The following is a 27,375-nucleotide window of genomic DNA, read 5'->3' on the forward strand; positions in this document are numbered from 1 at the left end:
ACGGAAATTTCCGAGGACAAGAGAGAACGGCGAAAAGGTAAAATGAAAACAAATTTACTTATTTTAAATAAACTATAAAATTTTTAAAAAGGAGTTTAAAAAGCTGAAAGCATTAGCGTTTAATTTTTATTTAGCATTCATTTTTTTTATACCTGGATACCAGTCATTTAATTATTTGAGTTAAATCGAAATGATTTAACAAAAGAAGCATGAAATCCATCTTCCTTTCAAATAATGCATTCAAAACTTATAAAATATTTTCAACAGCTTTAAACTAATTTACCTGTACTCATTCCATGCGTATACTAAATTATGTTATTTCTTATTGTATAAATTGAAATTAAGTATTTGCAACTGTTTCAATTCTTGAAAAGAATTACTTAAAATACTTAAATACTAGAAACGATGCATAGGCTCGCAGTTGAATCAAAATGACATTGCGTAAAAAAACTGAAGAGTGAATATGTTGATATTTAAGCATTTATTTAAGTATAAATAAATTTTAATTATTTATTTTTTTTGAAATATAATTTTTAAGGTGGTAACCTCCCCTCCCCCACCCCGAAAATATTATGTATTGAAGTCATTCGAATTATTATTGTATTTCCGTATTTATGCCTCCTATGCGCACCAATAATTTAGAAAAGAAATAAACAAATAAAATAAACAACCCGAAAACGTTTTTAAACTTTTTTTTTCACCTCTTTAACCTGGAACATTTGAACCCCAAAAAAGGAAAATCCTTTTTAAGTGCGAAACACAACCTGCACTCGAGTGTTTATATTTTAGTTTATTGTTTCGGAATGCACTTTTCCAATATCGCCCATTGCAACATGATCTGAGCGACAACTGAATGGATGTTGCCGAAAACTTCTAGCGCGAAAAATAAAAATACTTTTCTTAAAATTTTCGGCAGAAAGTCTTGTCTTTTTTTTCTACTCTTTTTTTTTTTTCTTCTTCTTTCTTTTCGATTGAAAGCCTTATACGCCGCATTTCAGCTCCGCGGAATCATAAATTGTAATTCACTTTTTGTGTAGCGACTCCCTAGTTCTATCAGTATTCATTTCCATTACGATTAGAGCAATGCATTTATATATATATTATTATTTTTTTTGTCACTAATGCTCTTTCTTATTCATGGTTGAGTGACGAAGTTTTAAAAGCAATACCCGGTTACGTGTCATTCCCAGAACTCCCGGCTCCAATTCCTAACACATCTGACTTTCTTTTTGGAATAGAAAAATAAAAAGATGTTTAAAAAAACCGCCCACAAAAATGCAGAGTTGGCGCTAAAAATGAAATGAAAATTACTCTTTCTTTCTTTTCCCAAATATTTCTGGCAATGTCAAGTGTTTTGAATGTCCACACTCCACCCTCCCTAAAAAGTTTTTATTTGTGATCATCAAAATTTATTATTATTATGGAATTCATTAGGCAGAGTTTCGCCGAAGCGTTTTGTTTTCATTTATTTAAAACAGTGAGAAATTTGAAGTAAAATTTGTTTATGGGCATCCAGTTAACATTTGCTCGCATAAACTATTGTTGCTAAGCTCTCTTTCTATTTTATCAAATTTGTAACGTAATAATTGTTTTTCTGGAACTATCAGAAATATGTTAAAACTTGATTGTAAACGATGTTTCAAATTCTTGCTTCTGGTGTTTTCCTATTTAGTAAACATTTTTTACTAGTATTAATTTATATATATATATATTAACTTTCGATACCGTCCTTCGCTGTTTCGCGTTCATTTCCATTTTCTTCTATGCGTTTCTTCGTGTGATAACTTCGACCCTGACATTTATTGGCTAGACAGGAGAATCAGGTACAATGCGGTCATTCGCGGCAAGTTGTAACTTTTTGTTGACGATAAATCGTCAAATATGACAACCTTCTTTATCAATTTCTAATAACTCTAAAAGCGAAAAATTGATGCTTCAAAAGCGATTAATCGTCAATTTTATGCCCATGTATTTTGAGGCTTCAAAAGCTCCAAACGCAAACAACATCACGATCTTACATGATAATAGCTATGAAAATGTATTTAATGTTATTGCAGTTAGAATTTCACTGAATCACTGAAAAGACATTTTTGTCCAGTTGATATCTTGATTTGAAACTTGGATTGAAAATTCTAAATGTAATAACAAGACATATTTATCACAGAAAAATGTTCTCAAAATCTAAGAAATTATTTAAATGAAAACAGCTCTAGAAAATTTATTTTTATTAGTGTATTGAAAAATTGAAATTATTTTTTATTAATTACATATAAGCGTTTAATCTTTAATTTCTAAACATGTTATAAATATTATGGAATCCAGAAATAAGTTTTTTAGCAACTTTATCACCATTTGTATGGAAATATTTAATTGAATTATCTGAAAATTGATAATTAAGCCTAGAAATATTGAAATAGTTTTTTAACGGAGACCACACAAATGTGTGAAACTTCAAAATTAGCAAACCAGGAAGCGAATAAAAATTCGATCGTGAAATTCTTTATAAACAAAGATAATAGAAGTTCAATAAAAAATAGGTAAAAACACGTCTGTAATCCTGCATTTTATATAAAAGATATATCCACTAATAGAAAATATGGAAATAACGGGAAATAATTATATTGCATTATTATTATTATTTCTCATTACATGAACTTGCAAATTCTAACCTCTAGGAATAACAGATATTTCAGACTTTCGACTTCTCATTTATAATTATTTTTTGCATTTGTTCTACAAATTCTTAACATATAAGAACTACATAAGAACTTGTAGAACATGTTTTCTAATTCTTGATATTCTGTTTTCTTTACCACTGAGATATTACTTTATATAAAATCCTGAAATGACTGTTATTAACAAGGAAGCATAAATGAATAAGGATATATAAAAAATTGCATCCCACCAAAAATTTAAAAACACACTTTGAATGAATAGACTTAAAAAAAGAATATTTTTAACTTAATTATTTTCTGTTCTTTATTTTTTAATTTAAAATTCTCGTTATAAATAGTATGGAATCTTGAAATCAATGCTTTCACAAAATAATTACGAACCACGGCGGAATCAAAATCAAATCAAACTAATTAATTATTTTATGAATAAATTTCGAAAGTGTATTTTCCACTGTTTGCGAAATTCCCAAATCCCGCGCCATCAGTACGTGAATAAAACATTAACTGCGAAATTCCATCTTTACAAACGTTTAGTCAAATGAATGTGCATAAAAAGATTTTTTCAACCTAATTTTATTATTTAACATTTTAGTTTAAGAAAGAAACATTTTTATATCGTCGTTCCGGATGTCCTTGCATAACATTGAAACTATAGAGCAACAACACCAAAATGTTGCCACACTCCTTCAGTCACTTTATACTCCGAGCAGATCAGTTGTTTAGTGATGATAAACAGAAATGCAGACTTGTTAATCGAAACTGTCACTCCAGACATGCAATAAAGAGAATATTTATGACGGTAAATTGAAGTTGGCAGTATTCTTATTCAACTCTCCTGCGCACTCAAAATATAGGATATAGGATCTATCCCAGGGTAAATCTCCCTAAGGATTAGGCTTTCGCACTCCTTTCCAAATTAGATCAAGGTACAGGTTCATCCGCAGATCCTATTGCACAACTTCCCCCTTGCGAAATTTCCTTTTACTTTAGGATTGCTTTTCTTTCTTCCTCCACCCCCTTGCTCTTTTTTCTTTCTTTTTGGCCCTTTTTTTTTCTGGCTTTTTTGTATTAGACATTTTTTTAAATCGTGAATTTTTATTCATGCATATATTTACGTTGATTTCCCTAGCGAATCATGTGTACTATCTGAATATATATATATATATATATATTAGTTTTTTTTTTTGTAATAATGTGTGATTGACTTTTTAAATATCTCTTATTAGTTGAAAATGGCATATTGGAAATGATTGCTATTCTTCACTTCATTTTATGCATCATTATTATAATATATCCTCATCAAATAGTCTAAATGTTTCTGTGAATAATGTAGATCCTTGTTCGTACTAAATATTTATTGTAAATCATTCTGTCTTTACAGAGACTTGAGTGGTTTTCTGCTACAGAAGATATTGGAATGTGCAGATTGAAAGGAAAGTCAGAGGTAAGTTGATTTCAAAGATAACTTAAAAATTTTCGCTACTGATTTATAAATCATAACAAGGAGAGAGAAATTTTGCTACTGAAAAATGAAATAACTTTTTTAACTAATTAATTATAATTAAAGGAAATAGTGTAGAATAACCATTACAGGATTTAATTTTTTTCAGAATGAATGTTTTATATATATTTAATTAATATAAAATGTTGTTGTTAATCAATATAAGGGACCGAATGCTTTTATATTTAATTAATTAATTTTTTTTTTACAGATTTGAAGTTAGGATATGAAATAAAAATAAAAATTAAGTAAAGAGGTTAGAGAATAAAAGCAGATTTAGCATTATCTTTAAAGTTAAGTTTTTTCTAAGAGCCGTCTGCTCATCGTCTTATATCGAGTTTGGCGACCAACTCACTAACTTTGGTCGAGTCCGTCGGTGGCGCTGGTGAGGAAGGTGGGAACAGTTCTCCAATCAGTACGTCAGTCTGGCACCACATACATATATAAAGAAAAAATGCACAATCATGCGCAAAAATATCCATAAAAATCTAAAACCACAACAACAAAAGATAAAAGTAAGAGAACCGACAGTTAATCGAAATAAGAAAAAAAAAAGTACTAGAAAAATCACCCCCACATTCTAATAAAAGAGGGGCGGAGATATAAAACGTACGCGAAAAAGGACCAAGATCTTTTGTTTCTATATTTGTTATGTATGTGATATATATGTATATATATATATACACACACACACACACGCAGAGGCAGAGAGAGAGAGACTACGAGAAGGAATTGAAGTGGTTTGTTAGTATTATAAGATGGCAACTATTCTTAATTAAAAAAAATTCTGACACATTCATAAATAAAAAACTGATCTGAATAAGAAAGAGATTGAATAGCATTTTACGAAAACGCCCTATGAGATAATGATAGAAGGATATTTTGCTGGAATCTAAAAGCTTGCAGGGTTTCTTTGTTTCATTTCATAAGTTCATAAATAAATATATAAATAAAAGAAACCTGAATTTCGACATTTCATTTTAATAAAATCATTTTTATTGTCAAAATTAAACGTGTCTTTGCTTAATTCAGGGTTTTTTTTGTTGTTGTTTCACAAACTAAAATTTGTATTAAAAATTTATTAGAAAGATAGAGAGAGAGAGAAAAAGAGACATTTTTTGAAACTGCAAAGCCATTAAATTATCAAGGAATGCAAATTGTATTGTTCCTGATCTCAAGATTAATTTTGTTGTAATCTGAATAATCCTTTTTTTTTTACCTTTATTTACTGACAGTACTTTAAAGTACCGTTTAAAAACGGTTGATATCCTCTTAATATGACAATTTTTTCTAACAGTATTTAAAAGAAAAGAAAGAGACTATTTCCATTAAAAAGCAGTAAATATTAAAATATTTTAATTATTGACTAAATTAATTTATTTTAATTAATGAAAAAAGTTTTTTCTTCTTCCTTGGGTTTATTATGCATCAAAACAAAAAAGCAATTTTAAAACTTGATGGTAAAGTAATTCGGTAAATAAAGAGTTAGAGGAAGGGGAGATGGATTGACGAATCGCTTAGTTAAGTGTGCCTTAACTAAGTGAACATTAAGCGCTTAGTATAATGTTGGCGCAGAGGCTTTAAAACCCTTAGAATTCTATGCTGAAATTGTGTCTAAACATGGAAATTTTCAAATTTATTATCTTTAAACAAAGGAAAAAAGTTTTTTTTTATCTTTAAATAAAGAAAATAAATGGTATTACAGCTAAAATAGGAAACATGTTTAAATTTAAGTTATGCACTAAAAATTTAAATTTGTTTCCGTAATCATCACTCTATGAACAATTTAGTTATTTTCTATTCAACTATCAGTCATTTTATACCACAAGAAAGCGTGTCAAATACCAGTTGCAAAAAATAAAATATTAAAACTTAAACTTTAACCTGTAAAGAGCCTGGTAAAGTGCATATCCATAAAGATGGAAAAGAAGAGGTTAAGAACGGAATCACGTAAAAAGGAAAAAGCTACGTGCTTTAAAACCCATACAAAGTGCTAGTTTGGAACAGAGTTATATATCTTTCACCAGCAGAAATCTTCTTACGCTTACTCCAAGCCGTATCTTTTCATTTAAACGGCGGAATCAAGATTTGAGTCTGTGTCTTTCTTGAAGAAGTCTCCTAGCGTGTTGGAACAGTTATTAGGTAGAGAAGGCAACGGAAAAAAAAAAGAAAGTTGCCGCTAGCCTTGAAATGTACGAAAAATAAATAAAATAACTTGAAAAAAAGGAAGGAAAACAAATACATTTTTGGAAGAAAAACCATGTGTGCGCAAACTGAAGAGAGGGGGGTGGGTGGATGTAGATTCTACTAGCAGACCCTCCTTTCCCTCTCCAAGTTTTTCGAATCGTATCTTCTATATTACTCTGATGTATTATGTATCGCTGTATGCTTAAAGGAGGCTATGGAAATAGAGATTTGATCGGTAAATAGAAGACGGGGTAGCGTTAAAATGTATTTTTGAACGGCACATTTTTTTTTTTTTATCTTCCATCTTTTTTTCTTCTCTCCGTTTGTATAAACGGAATTTTTTTTAATAGTTTTATTTTTATTCCCGATTCCTCCAGCTTACAAAACTGTCCATTTCTTTTTCTGTGATTTCGCTTAGTGATGGAAGTTTGAAGGAAGGATATCTTCTTTGGGATGCATATATTCCGTTTTGTTCCTCGAGTAGTCTTTCCAGGGTTTCATATTTATAGTTTCCCATTGGCATGTAAATGCAGAATCGAAGCACCATATCCTTTTATTCTTTCTTCTTCATCGACGGATCTGATGATGCATTAAAAGAACATCTACTGGTAGAACGCGGATAAATATATCGGTTTCGAGCGATTTCAAAATCAACTTGCATTATTTTTATTCTTTCTACGTCGAAATGCGTTGTTTCTTTTTTTAATAAATACAGCAGAGAGAGAATACTATTCTGTTTGGATAAATAATATCTTTCTGTAACAATAGAGTTCATATATTTATTGAAAATGACATTGAATTTGTGTTCATTGAATAATGGCTGGCCATTGCAATCTACTGGAATAATGGTTGCGTTTAGTCGCTTGTGTGGAATAGGATGTTTCTTATTTCCTCAAAATCTTTCTGGGACAAATATTAAAACAGTTCTATTTCAATAGTCTTATACCTGTTTTGTTAATGGTATGTATAAACATCTCTAATGAAATGGAGTCCCATGTTATCACAGAGCCGTTAAAATTGTGATTATTCAAGAAATGTTTCCTTCAAACTGCACTTCGTCATTCGTAGTATTTAACTTTTGTATTCCGCATGTTAAAGTCACAAATAACATGCAAAAGCTTTTATACATCCTTTGCTTTTCACAACGTAAAAAATTTTTAAAATTAAATAACGGAAACATTAAAAAAAAGATGGCAATATATTTATAATTATGAAAGGTATTATTGAAAATTTTGCAAAAAAATAGATAAATAAATATAAAAAATAAAATGTCGAAATTCAGGTTCAAATTAAATAAACTAGCAATTTATTTATGTATGAAAATCACAAAAAATATATCTAAGAAATATGAGTCTGAATCAATCATCTCTACATTCAATATGCATTGCATACCATACCTCTTGTATCCGTCCTGTAATTCTATGTAATCTGAAATAAGAATATTTATACTGTAAGGAAAAAAGTTACAAATGTCATTTATTCAGATTACAGAAAACCTATATTGTCTAATCGACTTTATCTTGAAGCATTAATAAAGCAATCCATTTTTTTTTTAAGTTTCATTAGTACTAATTTCAGCTTTTATAAAGAATTTTTACCTAAGAAATTATTGCCATTAATTATTCAGCCTTTAGAGAATTTGTAATATTCCAATTAATCACAAGTCATAAACAGTTTTAGTTTTTGATATTTAATTCAAAAATTGGATTGAAAATTTCGTTTTAGCATTTATTAGAATTTTGTAATTTACTTTTTGTTTTCTATTTCCACAGTTCGTTTTTAATTTTTGTTTGTTTATTTATTTTCAATCTAATTCAAGCAAATAATTTTTTGTCGTAATAAATCATGCGCAGTAACTTTTGAACAACAATATTTATAGAAGAATATAAGTATCAGATTTTTTCCAAACGATTTCTGTTAGAAGTAAAAAAAAACGGATATCGATATAAAGAACAAAATATCTCCAAGATATATTTACTAAAATTATTACATCCGATAACAGTAACAATTTTCGTAGTTATTCGAAGGATATATTCATCTTCTTTCTTTCGTTCTCAATTTGGTCGATTTCTCAGCCAGGTCACGTGATTTGGCCAAATTCTCTAGCCTCGATACCATCGACTATGAACAGAATATTTACTCTCACCACTACAGATTAGGAACGAGAAAAATGACTCTCTTTATATTTCTATTTACGCTAGACTCCTAGATTACAAGGATAAATAAAAATGGCGAAATACTTCGAGCTTTGGTCAAGAAAAATCTATCTACCTTAAGTGCAAAAAAATAAAATTACAATTTCTGATTAATTTTCGTGAGGTTTCTGTTTAAATAGGTTTTCTCCTTTCTTTGATTAGCGATCGTCTATTTATATTTCAAACAAACTTAATTAATTTTTCGAATATTTATGGCTTTTAAAATTAACATTCCGCAAATGCAAACAACTAGTTTAAAAATGACTAATGAGTAACTAGATTGATAACAAAATAGTTTATTCTATTTGCTTTTCGTTTTAACTAAAATTATAATTTGTATTTTAAAGGTTTCTTAGAATAAGGTGATTATTCTTTAGATTTTCTAAAATAACTGTGTTTTTATTCTTAGAAATTATTCATATAAATGTTTGTTCAAATCCTAAAGTATGAATAATAAATCATTTCATAAATAAGTCAATTCAATTTACCACAATTATTCTTATTTTTAATCTAAGATTGCATTTTTTATGTACTTTATTTATATGCGTTACAATGAAATTTAATTTAATATCAACTGTTCTTTAATTTTTAAATGTCAAATGTTTTTCTAAGCTCATTATTTTTTTAGATAACTGATAAAATATTTAGCCATTTTCAAAATTATTCAATAAATGTATTTTTTGGAAAGAAAATTAAAATATGAACTCTCCATCCGTTATGAGATATATATTATTATTATTATTATTTAAAACTCTTTTTCATCATGAATTAAATATGTGATTCACAAGTTCCTCTAGATTGTTTTATTGAAAACGATTTCTTTTTATCTAAGTTTAGAATTGATTGAAAAAAATGTTTATGTTATATTGGAATGTAAAAATGACAATCTGCAATTGGAATAGATACCACTTAATTTCAAATTTATTTAATTTTGTATGAAGTATAATCTATCAGACTGAATTAACCGAACGCAATTATATATTTGAAAAAATTCCAAAAATGTAAAATATAGTTATTTAAAAAAATAAAACACACAAATTTTTTTTCTGAATTGAATTTTGCATTAAGATGCTGTTGTACAACTAACAGAAGTTGATTTAATTTTATATCCTGCATCGTAGACTTAGCTACAATTTGCATAAACAGGCATTATGTGTTAGTTGATTTTTGATTCAGTTTGCGACACTTAGCAATAATAAACGAAATTTTTAGGTGGCAGTTGTTACGATCATGGTCCGATTGAATATTTATATTATATATTATTATCTACTTTATATATTATATTAGGTTTTTAGATATTGTATTAAGTAATTTACATACAATTTTTTTAAGGAATCGATTTCTCTTTAGTTTCCTTTAAATTTTGAATAATTGAGTGCAACCAGTATTTTGATATCTTCACAATTGGTTGTTAATCGATTAATTTTAATTTAGCTATGACTCAGCATCAAAAGTATCTTCTAGAAGTGAAATATGAGATGGTAAAATTCTACACCATTTATAGCAATTATTTATAAAATATACGACGATTGAAAAGTGAAAAATAGTACAAATAAAAAGGATTTGCCGTACAATTTTTTATCGATATTCTAAAAAGCAGAAAATTGTCAAAAATACAAACACGTCAAGCACTGAGGACAATATTGTATATTGAATCACAAAAAAAAAAAAAAAATAAATAAATAAATAAATAAATAAAAAAAATAATAACAATAATTGAAATTCAAAAAAACGTATAGTAAATCTGATAAAAATTTATAATATATTATTATAATTTTAAAATTTATAATATATTTATAATATATAAATTTATAATTTATAATATATTTGAGTTTATGATTTGCACTCATTTTATTTAAAGAATTTCTATCGTACATGGCATATTTGTCGTTATAAAAATCAGATTATTGATTTTTAATTTTTTTTTTTTTTGAAAAATAAACTGTTTTTTCTTATTAAACAATATATAAAATATTAGTTTTTTTTCAATAAAAAACTGATTTGTGCATTTTTAAACAAGAACCTAATTAATTAAAACATGTTTAAAAATTATTTCTTTTATCATTTTTGTTACATATGTTACATTAAAAGTTATGGAATTTTACAATATTAAAAATATAAGGTTTAAATGTTACGGACTTATAATATTGAAAATATAGTATTAAAATATTATGGAGTCTTATAATCTATTAATAAAATTTTATTTAAATTTTTTTTATTGTTATTTTTCTAAATAATACCTCTCTGAAAATATGAAATACATTTCGTTAGAATATTTTCAACAGAGTAAATTTAGCGATTGATTGTATAAATATAATTCAAAATGCAAAGTAATTCTATTTGAAATAGAGTTTGCACTTTATCTGGGCAAATTTGTAATATGTAAATTATTTCATATCCCTCCTTCACGACGAAGTTTCACTTTATCGATATGAGGAATTTTGTTGGAAATTTCAATTAATTAATTAGTTTTTTTTCACTACAACTTTATTTTTAGGAAAATATCCTATTACATAAATACAACTGTCACTATTTTATTACAGGCAAAATGTTTTTTTCTCGTTTTCAAAATTTCTGACAATGGAATCTAAATGTTTGCTTGCTACCATACGTTATTTAACGCTATAATTATAGCTGTTTATTAAATAAATAATTATTTAACTTGTATGGAATTTTCAACGTGCGTGTCATAAATTCGGACAGATAAAGTATTTATTTGATAATTTCAATAACCCCACTAGAAATAAAACAGCTTAACTTCTGCGAACTTCAGCCTTTCCCGAAAAGCAATATGGCTGGATAAAGGGGTTGGTCGATGTGGAATATATTCCCAAAGGGGTATAATTGTTGAAATTCCCAACATCCCAAAGATACTATTCCACGCCTTTATGCCCACCGCTGGGGCAACAATATAGCCTCTGCGAAACTTCGACGCAAAACTTGACAAAAACTTTCAAAAGAAAAGTTGGGGGAGCCCAAAGAAAAGGAGGAGGAGGAGGAGTGAAAAAAAGAAAGAAAAGTAAGAAATCGGCGGAGTATGAAAAGAAAAGGCTTCTAAGAAAAGAACGAAGAAAAAAGTTAAATATATATAAGAATACGTTTCATAAAAATCGAAGACTGCTGAGTGTCGAAATAATACTAAAAGGGACGAAGGAAAAAAAGAAAAAGAAAGAAATGAAAAAAAGAAAAGAAAAAGTAATACTAAAAATATCTTCGCGTCCGATGGTGAATTTGTCAACGTGTGCAATTGACGTTACCCAAGCTATGTATCATCTGCTGTATACGAAAGCCTAAAATAAGCCAACAAATAAAATGAAAATAAAAAATAAATGCAAGGATGGAGCGAAAAATATTTTCTGATTTTTTTTTATATATTTTTACCGGAAATACGAGCTTCTACGCTAGTGAAAAATAACATTTTCCCCTTCCAATCTTTCACTCCCCCACTGTCAGAATTTACAACTTTTTTAGTGGTGTCTTCGGCTTTCTATAGAAAAAAAAATAGGCCTTCGGGGTTAAATGGACATCAATTATATACTATCTTTGGAAGCAGTGACACGTGGAAAAGTTCGCCTGGCCTGCGGTACTGTTCGTATGCTAACCAATAGCGATAAAGTTGCATTAAATGCGACAAATTTGCTATTAGACTTTTATAAAAAATTTTCTTACAATTTTTCGCTTTATAATTTTGTACATATTAATAAGAATTAAAAAAATGTAGGATTGTTTTACAGTTTAGTTCCATTTAATTGCAAATAAATTCTGAAGGTTATTTTAATTCTGTATAGTTTGGGTGATGATTAAAAAAAATTATTTGCATTATTTAAGTCATAATAATCCTCCTCCTCCCCCAAAAAAAGAACATCGATTGATAACGTATTATGTGAAAAACTACATACATAAGTTATTATATTTTATGTGCAATGATTTATTATAGGTCAAATCAAATCTCCTAATATGTCTGAAGTTGAAATTTGGGGAGGGACATTAAATTCCAAATTCGTCACCTGATTGCACCTGAGATCCGTCGAATATATTTGCCTGATATTTTTTGAATTTCATGTCAAAAGGCCAAAGTTTTGTTCCACCGGTGGGGCATGGAAGTGTGAAGAATGATTGTCAACTCAGAAGTTCCCTCGGTTTCTCAAATAAGCTCAAATATAATCTACGTGTTCTTTTGAAAAGATGTTTCAGTATAATTAGTACGATTTTTCCACATGCAGGATGTACAATCGCTTGCAAAATTTTATTGACACGTCATGCTTCATATGCGTCTCCTAAACATAAATTTTCCTATTGACTGTGTATTTGTAAATCTATCTTTCGCATGAAAATATCTTTAAGACTCAAATTTAGTAATTATTATTGTGTTATCAAAATATACGAGTTATTTTGCTATATCTCTACTGATTATTATAACAGAAAGATTGTATGAATTTCTTTTCTACAAGATAGATTTGCCAAATCTTGAGCCAACTTCAGAGTTACCAAATTTTGTATAAATATACTTTGGAATTTGAAAATATGGACCTTAGAGTTTTTTTTTTTTTAAATTTAATCAGGTGAGATTTTTTATTTTTTTTTTATTTCCGAGAATATTATTGCACAAAAATAGTTTTTACGTTGTTTCAAAAGTCAAAAAAGGATCATTTTAATGCTGACAATTTAATTTCCTTCTAAGTTGTAAGTTTTTCCCCCTGAATTTTAACTTAAATATGGTTTTTGAATAATTTTTAACAATACATTTCATTCTTGCTGTGCAAAATCAAAATGATTCTGGTGTTTCGTCTGCCATTAATCGCGGGATTTTCTTGCATTATTTAAAGTTGAAGAAGTTATTCTTTATAACTTCATTATGAGGCAGATGAAAATAATCGACAAGTTTCAGAAACAGTTATTTAATTATTTCCTAAGTTCCACACTTCACAAGACAAGACAAACACAAACAGGAAACTACACGACACTCATTTAGAATACAATCTCATAATGATCTCCAAGAACAAGCATGAGAAATACACCTTGATATTAATGAGGTAACGCCATCTGTTGTATCAAAAGAAAAGGTAACAGAGTTATGTAACCGCTACAAAGCAAATTTAATATAAAACGAAATATATCCCACAATTTTCAGTTATAGAATAAACGTATTTACAATAAACATAATTTTTATAGGACTACTAAAATAACTGCTTTTTAATGTCTAACGCAGTTGAAAATTTAAAAATATATGATTGGAAATCTTGAATATCAATTTATGTTTACAATATACACGAAATTAAATGGAACTTGATGACCACCAAAGAACTGCTAGTTAGCATTATGTAATGCTATGTACTATATACCATAAAATCTTAATGGTATTTGCTAACATTTTTTTAAAATAGTTATATTTTTGAAATTGTAATAAATCTATAAATTGTTGAGCATCTAAAGTGGTCATTTTCTTCATAACAGATGTTATTATATTAACAAAGAGCATTCTTCAGTTACATTTGAATTTCCAATCATCAACCTTCTGAGTAGGCGTCAGAATTGCACAAATTATTAATGCATGTTTTTTTCCCTTGAAATACCAAAATACAAAATTTTTTTTCTCAAATTAAAAATTTTTTAAAATTTTATTTCAAAAAAGACATTATTTTCACATAATTTGTGTTTTAGAGAGTGAATATTTAGTACTATGTCAAGAATCGATTTTCTTGAAGATTGGCCTTGAGAAAAATTGATTGCTTTTAATAGAGATGGCAAATTCTCTAGTAACTGCCTTCTTTCCATTTCATTTAAATCTCTGTTAGTTTAGACAGAAACTCGTATCATTTTTTGCTAGATGTGAGCCCAAACAAATCTTGACATTATCTACTCTCTGAAAAATGCGGCGGGACAACCAGGCGTCTGTTTGACGGCAATTTTTTCGTCTGTCTTTTTACTTTTTCTGATTGGGAGCCTTATATTCTTCATTAGAATAAGAACGAATAAAAGTAAGCCATTTGTCTAATAATGTTAGCTTTAAGTAACTCGCTTGTTCTAGTGATTTACTAAATTATACATAAATTTAATTCATTTTAATTTAATCAGAGAATTCATTACATAAATCCTAACATAATGTTAAAATTAGAAATTCTGACTATAATTTGGATATTTTGTATAATTGTGTATTTCTGCTGTGAAAAAAAAAATATTAAAAACAACAAATAATAGTACCATAATTAATATTTTGTTAATAAAATATTTTTTGTCATATTTTTTTTTATCTTGCTAATTGTACTGTTTAAATTAAAATATATTGTTAGTTGTAAAATTTCCCAATAAATTTTGTATTTTACATTTTTTTAAAGATATGTCTATTTTTTAGAAATTGTTTGATAATGTTTTAAAATTCGTAATCAGTAAGTTTTTCATAACTAGTAAAATTTCAAACTTAAGAGAGCATTCATCGTAATATGTTAAAATAATTACAGATATTCATTATAAATAATATCATATTTGTAAATGAAGAGAGTTATTTATGAAATTGGTATTAATGATATGATATGATATCCAATTCTAATTTTTCTGCTGTTCATTGAGATATATTAATTTAAAATTTCACTGCCGTTATATTACGCGCAATGTTGCATAATTTTGCAACAAGTGACAATTAATTTCTTTACAATTTTGTCTTCATCTCAAACACTTACGTATTTTGTTTCTGCACTCATTTTTTTTTATTAAAAAACTATTTTCTGCTTCTAATATATTTCTAGAAGGATATTTTTAAGTTAATTTTATTTTTATTATTTGCTATTTTCTTTTTTAAATACATTTCATAATTATTTATAAATATTGAAATGGAGTATATTTATGAATTTTTTTAAATTAAATTTCAATAAATAATTTTTGTAAAAAAAAAGTAAATAATTTTTCTTAAAGAATCAATCGTGTCTCCTATCTTCTATCTGGGTTTGGTTTGGTTATATTACGTCCCGTTTGAAGCAACACTAGGGCTATTTAACTTATTTAATCTTCTCCTATTATCTATTATTATTTTCTTAAAGAATAAGAATTAATTGATTATTAATACTTTCCCATGCATTTCATTTTATGAGATATTCTTAAATTGTTAGAAGTGCGAAATAATAGATAAAAATAACAAAATAGCTAGGAAAATTTTTCTCAAATATATTTTTATAATAAAAAAGTGCAAAGTTTTAAAGTTATTTTTAAGTAATAAAAATATTTTATTGTTGTTTCGATTAATTGTCTGTATTGTTTTGTGACATGCAGAATTATGACATCTTTTCAAAACATATGCTATCATTATTTTTAAAAGAAAGCAATATCAAACATGAAATAATTCTCGTTATGATAATTTATACTTCTTGGTCTACAACTGAAAAATGGAAATTCGCAACTAAAAGAAATTTTTCTATGTAAAAGCAAATGAGTATTGCCATTTTTGACAAACAGAATGATTCATTTTAAAACGAGAGTTTGTTACCCGCTTTTCCAAGTCTCAAAATTTATCATCGAATGCAAAAACTTCTGGCACGATTCCATTTCGTCGTCGGCTGACATGAAAACAAATGTTTTCGATGAAAAGTTAGTTTTCTTATTATGACAATCGGAAAGGAAAGAAGAGCACTTCGTAGAAAAATTTTCTCTGTTCCCAGAGAAATATTACTCTCTGCTAGCACAGGGCTTTCTTCTCGCCGAACTTTTAATGCATTGGTTAAAATCACGCAATGTCACTGATCCTGCACCCACAAAAGAAAGCAGCAAGCAAAGCCAGGAGTGAAAATGGTATTGTGTAGATATTTTTCCCTGAATAAATGTAGAAAGTGAGGGGAGCGAAATTATGCTATCTGTTGTGATGAGTGTCTTAGAAAATGCAGTGCTACCATCCGAGAAATATGCTGTTGTGAGCAGATTTTCTTAACTTCGACGTTAGAATCTGAGTATGCAATCCCAAACACTCAACTATGAATAAAAAAACATGCAATTACGTTCTAGATGAATTATTTGAAAAATGTTATAAAAATTTATATTTTTAAATTTTTGAATTGAAAAAAATTGAAAAAAAAGAATAATGATTCTAAAATATGTCAGTTAAAGAACGCTATGAAAGTTGGAAGAAATATGTTTTTTTTTGGAAGGGAGGGGGGGGGGGGGAGTGCTCAAAAATTCAATGAAAAATAAATGAATTGGTAAAATATAAGATATGTAAGAAAGTTCGAGATGAATTATTTGGAAAATGTTATAAAATATTTATATTTTGGAATTTGTTGCATATAATCGATTGAAAAAATAATAAGAAACAAAAATATGGCTAGATTTTAATTTATGACGTTTTTCGTAAAAGTTCAAATTTTAAATTTTTCCAGAATTGAAGAATGTGAGAAAATAGCGTTTAAAGATATAAAATAGCATTAAAACATTATATGTTTTAATATTATTTTAATGAACATAATATTATATTAATTATTATTAATTAATATAATTAATTATTATATTAATAATGATTATAATAATTAATGTTATTTCTCAAAGAATGAACGTCAAAACGAAATTCAAATGTTTTATTAAGAAAACTGTGCACAAATTAAGAATATTCACAAATTAAAAGTATTCGCTATTTTCGCCGAAAATCCACTTTTCGAAATAGAAAACATTTTATCCTTAGCACAAATTTTATTAGTATATAAAATTAAATGTTTATTCAAAGTTGATATTTCTTACCATAATAAAATCAAATATCATGAAAATCGTCAAGACAGATTTCTAAACCATTTTTCTAATATACACTTAGAATGCGGCTCCTTTTGTAATTATTTTGTCAATTTACTAATGAGAATTGGTAAATTGAAATTCTGTACACCTTCTTTTTAACTGATTGGTTCTAAATTTGATATAAATGCGATTGTGTTCTAAATTTAGGTTTTTGTGTTATCATTTCTGCCTGTTCGAGAACAGACATAATCTATCCTTTGATTGATTTAGTGCAAAATACAATATACAATTTCGGTTTAATAATTATGTGTTAATGTTCACCCATTAGCTTGTTGTATTTTTATTACGTTTCATTTTCTTACAGATAAACTGATCGACAAAAGTTAAGCAAATGACTAAATTAATCTAGAATTTGATACAAATTGCTATTCTGATTATAAAGTCGTATGCTTGATTTCAATTGTCCTGATCGTTACGTTTTCATATTATATGCTCACATGCTATACTGTGAAGTAGATGGATATACTATGGTGTTGAGAGTTTCAAAAAATGTTATTTCTTTTAAGATTTTATTTTACACGTAAGAAGAACAAATAATTGTAGTTCCCTCGTGCTTGGAAAAATATTAAGTTACAGACCACTAGTTGACATAGTGGGTAGTGATAGTCACTGCATTTTAGTTTGCATAATACGTAGCGTCAAGTGGCCGCAGTACTTACTAATCGACAAGCAGGCATTATTTGGATATGATCCAAATCTGCAATTCCAGTAAAATAATTTGCTAAATTTAAATTGTTTATGATTAGCTGAATTTTTGAATCATCATATTCACTGATTTATAACGGAAAGACTGATTTCCTGTGGATAAAATTTGCTCAAAGCTTTATAGAAGGTTTAGATTCGAGTAAAGATAGCTTAAAAATTTTTGTCCGTCTAGTTTATTATTATCATATTTTTAAATTATCTTATTTATACAGAAACAGACCTACTTCGAGAGATTTTTCAGGTTTAAAGAAATTTAAAATGCGGAGATTTATCAAAATCTCGAGTTAAGATTTTTGACGATTACAATATTTTTCTTTGCGTACTTTTTCTCTTGATGTGAAACCCGAAATCTATTTGTTGCTTTCTGTATATAAAACCCAATTTTAATTTTAATTTTTATGCAAATATATTAATTATTATGCTATATCTACATAACAACATAATAAAAAACATTGTGCGAAATATTTTTCTCTGATAATTTATCTTCATGTATTTTCTGACAGAAGAGAATTTACATCCCCCCCAAATAATAAGAACCATTTCTTACATCAAATATCAGAAAAAATTCGAAATAAACTTGAAATCTATCTTCGGTTCATTCCATTTGACTTACACCTCTCTTGTTCCAACCACTCTATTGGGAAAAGAACTTCTTTAATCTGGCTTAACCATCACGGAATGCCACTTTCGAAAAAGAAATAGAAAGAAAATTCTGAATTGAGACGGAGTTAAAGAAAGAGACACTTACAAAAAAACTTTTGACGAGGGGCACACATACCAATGATATATTGTTAGTTCTGGCTTTTCAGAAATGAGTTGAGCCTCTTGTGATGGGAAGGTGAAGAGTTTCTTTTGCGTCCCATTGTTGCCAAACCCTAAAGAAAATTTTCAAAAGGCGGGAAAAAAAATTATCGTGGAATGTTTACTGGCTTTCTTCTCCACGGTGCGACAATCGCAAAAGGAAATACTTGATTTATATCGAGATGATGTGATGGAATATTTATCATTTGGCCCGTCTAGTCCGTTTGGTAATTCGAGATTTCAATGCGCGGTACCATGTTTAATTTCTAAATGAGGTTCTTTTTGTGTTTTTGACGCCAGTCTGTTGTCTTATTTTTTAGTATAAATTGCAATTTTATAATTATATATGACTTTTTAGTATTTTCTTTTTTTTATTGCGGTGAAAGTTTGCATTAATTATGGTTTCGTTTTTCAAAAATAACTTTGCATATTTTGTGTTAATATTAAAATGAAACGATAAAATGATCGATGCTATAATATAATCTCTTAAATACCTGGTTCTTTCGTATAATTACGATCTGTTGTTGTTTCTGATGGCACTTGTCTAAGACAAGCCTGTTGACAAAGTCAGCGATTTTAAGCCGAGAGAGCGTCTCTTGCTTCAGAAGCCCCATCTAGGGCCAAGAGTACGTCTTAGTTACTCATGCGTCACAACCTTTTTTACGAGGCGGAATTCATTCATACATTTCATTTATTCATCCGCAGATCGTAATTTAGACCTGAATCAGAGAACGATCACCCCTGAACCAATACTTCCAGTGGTATTGTGTCGACATGGAAGACTTTGTGGCCACGACAGGCTTATGCGTGCACCAGCCACAACACACACGGAGAATCTTTGGCCGGCGGTGTTCGAACTCACAACCCAAGGGATGTGAATCCAACGTCTTACCAACCAGGCTATCCCGGCCCCTAATTACGGTTTAAATCAGACAGATAAAAGCAAAATGGCTTCATTAAAAAAGCGCGCATCAACAATAGATACTGGCACATAAGTAGATGGAACAGCGCCATCATGTGGTATGAACATTGGCTAGATAGTCGGGCTGAAACACAAATCAGTTGATCCAAAATCCCTGAGACTTATAGTTTACTGATGATTATTTAATAAGCTAATATTTTAATAATGCCTTAAATGTAATCACAATATTCCATTATTACATGGAATTTATTTCTACCAATATAATTTGTTTTATTTATTCTTTTAATTTCTTTTATAATAATTTTCAATTCCCTGTTGCAATTTTTTTTTGTGTGTGTGTGATACAATAACAATTCATAATACAGTCTTGTGCTTTTTTTTTATTCGTTGAATCAAACAATCCTCTCTTTTTTTCTTTCTAAATAACTCTAAATATTCCTAAATCCAACAAGTGCAACTTTTATTTTTGATTAAGAAAAAAGAAATGACGAATAAAAAAAATGCATTTGAATGATTTGCAACATTATAAAAATAGAGAGATTTATCCAAATATTTTGCTTCAATAATAGATCATACTCTTAGAGAACTGCCATTCTTTCCACTATCGTTCCTTTTCACCAAAACATCACAAAAAATATTGCAATGAAAAAGAGAAGAGATTATTCTGAAGTCAGAGTGGGATTCTTGAGATAGATTAAAAGAAAACCTAAACATACGCAGATCTTGAAAAAATTTTTTCCAAAGAAGAAAAAAAGGAAAACGACGGAAATAATTTAATTTTGAGGTACGGTTGGAACGCTGATTAAAGATTGATATGATAAAAAATGCTTCACGTAAAGATATGAATGGTTTTTTTTATTTCCATAGAAAAAGGTACAAAGAAAAGAAAGAATTAATTAGAACGAAGTGCTTTTAAGAACTGTGATTTTCTATTGAGATAAAGTTATAAAATCCATTATTTCGAAATCCACTTTTTTTTATTCCTAGAAATGTATTTTTGTAGCTACTAGAAGTGCATTCAATTTTCCCGTTTTTCGAAACTACAAAGTGTAGCGATAATTAAAAAAAAAGAATAAGAAAAGAGGATAAAAGAAGGTACTCTGTTTCTTCAGATTGTGTTTTGTTGCAATTCAGCTATAAGCTTTGTGGAAATTTTGGTGCATTTGCTTAGCGTCATTAAAATTCCAACTCTGTAACTAAACCGGTTCCGTTTATTTCTAATAAATTGTGTCTTAAGGGGTACTTGTAAAAGCATTATTTCCATTGCACAATGGATAATCTAACAAAAGACGCATTTTTTTGTGTGTGTATGTAAACCGAATAAGTCATAAATATTTTAAAATACTTGTTTCTTCAGATAACTGATGTTTAAAGGAAATTTTCTTTGTTCAGTTTATATTCTACCTGAATTCTTCAAAAGGCTATTATGACATTATCCATGTCAACAATAACTTCCAGTTTTTGCTGATATGGATAAAGAAGTGAGCACTTCCTTTTCATACATGCAATAAATTCTAAGAGCATTAAATGGCTATAAGCAAAATCGTCTAATGCTAGATTTTTTCGTTTCTTAAAGTTATCAGATGTGTTCCCAAAATGAATGCTCTCTGAATTATTTTGGTAAATGATGTCGAAATTGCTTTAATTGAATGAATTTTATATATAATAAACATTCAAACTTTATTATATATATATATTGCCGGATTTAGACTTCATGAAGCTCTATGCTATTTGAGAGATGGAACCCATTATAATTAAATTTAAATAGTACATTCAGTTCTACCTAAATGTACTACATGACACTTGCTGGCTTAAATATGTTTTGCCCGTCCCCTGGAAAATCGTGGTCATAAACTATAGCGTGTGTAGCGTACATGGAAATCAACAATGATTTTATACGTATACTTTATAGTATAATTCAAGTGTGTTCCAATGGGGGCACCTGATGGTATTGAAAATAAGATGATATGAGAAGGAACGAGAAGCTATGGGATGTAAACACTTAAATTCTCCGGTTGTGTATAATAATGGTGCGGGGTTGAGTTACTATCGTACCATTATTAGGTCATACCCCTTTGTGGGAGTGGATGTATGAGTTGCAACGTAATGGAGGCTATTTTGCATTCATTTCAATGCCTGATTTATTATCGTGGCAACCTGTTCCTTGAGTTCACCCTGGATATTTAGGTATTGCTAAGATAGCTTTTATGCCTTTATTGAACAAGTGTGTCTTTACTACATGCACTGGCCAATAATGGGCAGATACCCAACAGTGACCAAGTAGCTGAAGCCACGGCATAACTGAGAAACATGAGGAAGTCGATTTTGGTTCCTATCCTCTGGATAAAATCCGAATCAACGTTATTAAAAACTATCCAATTTTTGGTGACAAGTTAGAAAATAAATTTGATAAAATATTAACCTGATGTCATTTAAAAATGCAATTTATTAAATTTATGTGCAGTGACAATTTTGGAAGTTAAGGTGAGAAAACGGCAAAACCGTACTTAATTTTCAGTTAATTACACAATAAAAACCGCTTCGAGATGCACATTCTCATCCTCTAAAGTAGATTTGTACCAATTTAGGTAGCTCCTGGTCAAATAGACTAAATTTGCTTTTTTTACGTTTTTATCATTTGCAGAAATGTGTAGATTAATTTTGCTACGTTCCAAGCTGCTGTTATTTTTCTCTCAATGAGACACTGGTGTCGACCAGTTTTACCCGAAAATCTTGCTGGGACACACGCTTGTATATTTGGAATCAACTTTATCTCAAGTGCTTATTGATTATTCTGACCAACAAAAAAGTAATTTTACAAATGAAATTTGTTGAAAATGCAAGACTAAGTAAAATTAGAAACATCACTATAAAAGTGAAAGTGAAAATTTAATTTTTTATCAATAAATGTCTTACTTTTAAAGCAAATCGAAAAAGGAAAATGAGATGTATGTCCATGAGCTTTAAACACTCTGATGTAAGAAGCGAATCTTTTCATATAAATATTTCATACTAAATTCTGAATCGTAAGACACTCCCCCTTCTGTTTTTTTTTAAAAAAAAGAGAGCATGCATAAAATTTTTTTTATAATTCTGCAGGGAAACGTAGAACTAAGAATGATATTTTTTTTCGATTGACAAACACATTATATTCTCCGTCCCAATAGGTTACCGTCTCAGTTTAAAAGAATGTGAATATCAGGTTGGTACGTTTATATTTTTTAGAGGAAATCTACCTAAAGAACGATTATCTAAGTGCAAATCTATTTGTTTACAAAAATGGTTTTAGTGAACAAACAACACAGATTTTTGGGCATCATATGAATATATATTGGTGTCCATTCCGCGAATACAAGAGTGGTACAACAAGGATATTGGCTCTCAGGGGTTGTATGATCCCACCCCTTTGTTCTGTTGCTAATTAGGAAGAGTGAATGGCATTCAGATCATGGTATAATCCTCCCCTTTCGGAATATTTCACTTTAAAAAGTGGCATAAATGTGTTATTGTTTTGTCCCCATGTTGCCCTCTAAATCTGACGTATATCGCTCAGGCCACTGAATTCAGGCACAAATAATAAACATATGATTCCGAGCAAAGCAAACATAACCAAATGCGCAGTTTAGAAACACTCTACTGAATATGACTTTTAACAATTTTTTGTTTGAGAGAAAACAAGAAAGAATCATTTTCGCGAGGACTAATAGTTCTCTTCGGGCCAGAAAAGAAACGATAAAGAACCAACAAACACATCAAGAACTTGAACCTTCACTCGAAAACTTTCAAATGCAAAAATGTCAACAAAGGACCGCTTATAAAAAGCAGGGCCCAGAAAAGAGATAGAGAAAGAAAAACATACCAAAACTTTATGGAAAGAGAGAGAAACTAAAAATATATATAAATAGAAGAAGTATCAGCATTACGAGAAGACGACGGACACCTTTATAATTTGATAAATGGATTGGTGGTTTCCGTGCTGAAAAAGACGAGGCGGTTATTTTTTTTTTCTTTTAAAAAATTTCAGTTAAAAGAAACTTCTGGCTTTCAGTGACAGCGAATTCTTTTGTGATGCCTTTTCAACTTTTTCTCGTTTTCGGGAAACTGGATGTGAGGTGTAGAGAACACCACTCGAGTGTCATTTGTGGAGGGGGAATATGACACACTAGTGCCAGAAAATTTCTTTGCTTTTTTCACTCTTCAAGTTGAACTCCCTCCCTTCTTTTTTTATTGGATGAACGGCAAAGTTTGGCATCAAAACTCAATTCAAAAATTTTTTGAAGAGAGTATTCAAGTGTCATATTGGGTAATAAATGAAAATTATTGGATAATTCTATTTTTCGATGCACTTTTTTTATGTGATATATTTTTGCGATATTTAAAGCGGAAAAATGACTGATGGTCTGTATCTTACAGAAGCTTTGACAAGGGGTTTCAAGCACGTAGAGTGTAGGATTTCAAATGATGCTTGCATTATTTAATTTTTTTTTTCAATCAGAATGTTCCATATTTTTGTAGTTAAATATATGCTTTAACTCACGATTCTTTAAGTGCATTGAATTTTAGTTCCTCATATATATTAAATATTCAAATATTACAATTTTTAAAAAAATATCAAATTCAAAATTTTGACGGTGATTTCAAATCTCCCTGTATCCGATCCGGAATATGTCTGTCTTAAAACGTTTGGAGTTAAAACCAAAACTCAAAAAACGTTGCTTAGAGAAATGAAATTCTATATATATAGTCTTTAAATCAAATTGTAGATTTCTGTCGAGTTTTGAACGAAATCTATTAAGAGGAAAATCCATTCAGAATCCATGTGTATCTGAGCATAATTTCATACGATAACTTCAAAGGATGAGAACTAGATGGGTGAAATATTTGGTTTGCAGATTTTAACATCTAAATTGCAGATACCAATTAAATGTGGAACAAATCCTCTTGAGGTTAAACGTCTGACGGTCTGTGTTTTCACAAACATGCGAAAGCGGCAACTCAAAATTACAATGATTTCAAATATATGAAATTTGGTATGTGGTTTTGTGACTACAATTGTAGTTCTGTGCGAAAATATTGTTTCAGTCTTTCAAAAAGAAGGCCTTGAAAATAGGAACGGTGCTCTAGTTCTTGTACATTAATTGCATTCTAGCATTTAATCGTCAAAGATCGCACTCTAATACACTTTCATATTGCTCTTTAACAGCTCGCGCTTAATAATGCACATGTGCCTCTGTTAGAGAGTTATTAGAAAGTTTCAGACATACCACTTCTGTTGATAATAATTATTACACAATGTTTAAAGTACACAATATTTTATCATTGAAAATTTAAAATTCAATATTACACCCGTTTCATCAAACCCCTCCAACTAGGAAATAAAGCATCGCAATAAAGCATGATTTATATGTTTCTTATTTAAATGTTTATTTTCATTTATTCGTAGACATTGTAGTGATAAAAAATTTCGTTTATTTGACGCAAAGCTTCGATTATCTGTCATTTTTGGTATTGAAAACGAGTGAATCTCCTGAAAGCGGAGATCAATTTCTAGAAGCATGTGAACTATAATTACGATATTATGATTTTGGAATTATTCTCAATAGCTGAATCAAAAGGATATAAATTATCTGGTGGTAATTTAAGCGATGCTAAAGATAAATTTCACCTATTTATTCCATCTTTCTTTAAAAAAGCAATGTATCAGTAAAAAATTACTATTTTTTTTACAAAACATTGTTGAACCACTGAGAATAGCATCTCCGAAAAAGATTAAAATTTAAAATAAATACTGATAAAAAATGAATGTGCAAAAGCAATTTTTAATTACAAAAGATATAGCGGTTACATAACTCTATTAACTTCTCTTTTGATACAACAGATGGCGTTACCTTATTAACATCAAGGTATATTTCATGACTCTCTGTGGGTCATTATTATATTATATTCTAAGTGATTGTCGTGTATTTTTCGGGGTCGTGTTTCTATTATCTTGTAAAATGTGGAACTTAGAAAAATAATTAAATAACTATTCCTGAAACTCCTCTATTATTTTTATCTACCTCATAATGAAGTTACATCATCCCTCTACGAAAATATTTATCATTTCATTATTCAAAATATGTTGCAATGAATGTTGTTTTTCTCCACCTTATTCATACAAATAATACTGAAATATAACAAACTTTTAGACTTGTCACAAGTATTTTCCTTTAAAAGCGTTTTAATATCGTATTCTCCTAAGGCGAGTGGAAATTTTAAGTTTTTAAATCCAGTTATGTGCGTGCTAGGTATAATATTTGAATATATACGTGTAATGGAAAAAAGACAAGGGGAAAAAAGACAAAATGTTTTTTTTTATTACGAAATATTTAAGTAAGATAAAATACTAGATATTAGACTTAACATAAGCTGTCATATGAATAAAACTGTGGAATATTGTTAGACTAAAATGTTATTGTAAGTTAAAATAAGATGAATAGTCTGCTATATATATTCAAAAATGTTAGATATTATAAAATTTTTGGAAGCATTTTTTGTTCTTATTTCTGTTATAGGGATATGTATTATTTTTGCTTGAGAAATTTTGAACATCGGAGAGTGAAAAATAATCATAAAAAAGACATTTTTGAAATAAATGTATTCTATATAATCCATTCTTATGCAAAAGATTTTTTGATCTCAATATGTAAGAGATAAGCATTTATGAAAAATCTTTAACAAAATAAATTCCTTTAATTTTTTTTAAAATTATGCTCAAAAAGAATTTTTTGCGTTAGAAAGATTTAATAAAATGTTGGACATAATATTGGAAATATAACATTGGATTTTTAATATAATATTTGAAGTGTCACTATCAAATGATCTAAATATATAAATGCATATTACCAAGGATATTTCATTTCTTCTAAAATATAATTATTATTGGCAATGATTAATACAAGTTAATTTTGTGAATGAATAAATTCGTTTTGCATATTCAAAAGAGAAAAAATAAATGTTCACCAAATTGATTTTATAAGCATTGCTGTGGATGTCATTATAATTTTGAAAATTGCTGTCACAAATTGGGGAGAATGTAGTGACAACAGGCACGTAACGCAACAGTTTTAAGTTTAATAACATTAAAGTACTGTTTTAATTTGCATTTTATTTTCTGCATTAATGTATTTGCCAGATAAATGCTTAAAATACTTATCGTTCCCATTAAGACGAAATATTGCATACACATGTCTTAAGATATGCTTAATTAAGATCGTAAGAAAGTTATCGGTCGCAAAATAGATTATCAATGGACTACCCTTTACAATAAGTTTTTTCAGTTCAGCAATCGAAAAGGAAATTATTGATGACTTTCGTTTAAGTCTAGCAACAATTATTCTTTCCTGAAAAGAGAACGTTTAATTTCATCCTCCGTGTTAGCTGCCATTACAATTTATGCAAGCTAGGCCATTTTTTTGGCCTTAAGTACTTTCTCACTGTGCTTGAGCGGAATGTTTAGTTATTTGATTTTCGTCAGAGAAAGCAAAACAGCAAATCGTCTTCGATAAACGCAAACGATGCGTTTTGTAATGTTGCGTGTAATTACGCTGGACAGTGGAGGGGAAACAACTTATCTCATCTCTA

At 28.8% G+C, this 27,375-nt stretch overlaps 1 protein-coding gene across 8 annotated transcripts in view; it reads left to right on the top strand.

Annotated features, from left to right (window-relative positions):
- The window catches only part of LOC129991030 (semaphorin-1A-like), a 631,522-nt gene that overhangs the window by 472,150 nt on the left and 131,997 nt on the right, over nucleotides 1–27,375 (top strand). For all 8 annotated transcript variants that reach the window (XM_056098199.1, XM_056098198.1, XM_056098197.1 and 5 more), the window contains one exon: nucleotides 4,057–4,119. In XM_056098199.1, the coding sequence (XP_055954174.1) occupies nucleotides 4,057–4,119 (63 nt within the window). The remainder of the gene's footprint in view (nucleotides 1–4,056; nucleotides 4,120–27,375) is intronic.

Source organism: Argiope bruennichi, chromosome 2 (genome assembly GCF_947563725.1).
Source record: "Argiope bruennichi chromosome 2, qqArgBrue1.1, whole genome shotgun sequence".
In the NCBI taxonomy this organism is placed as follows: Eukaryota; Metazoa; Arthropoda; class Arachnida; order Araneae; family Araneidae; genus Argiope; species Argiope bruennichi.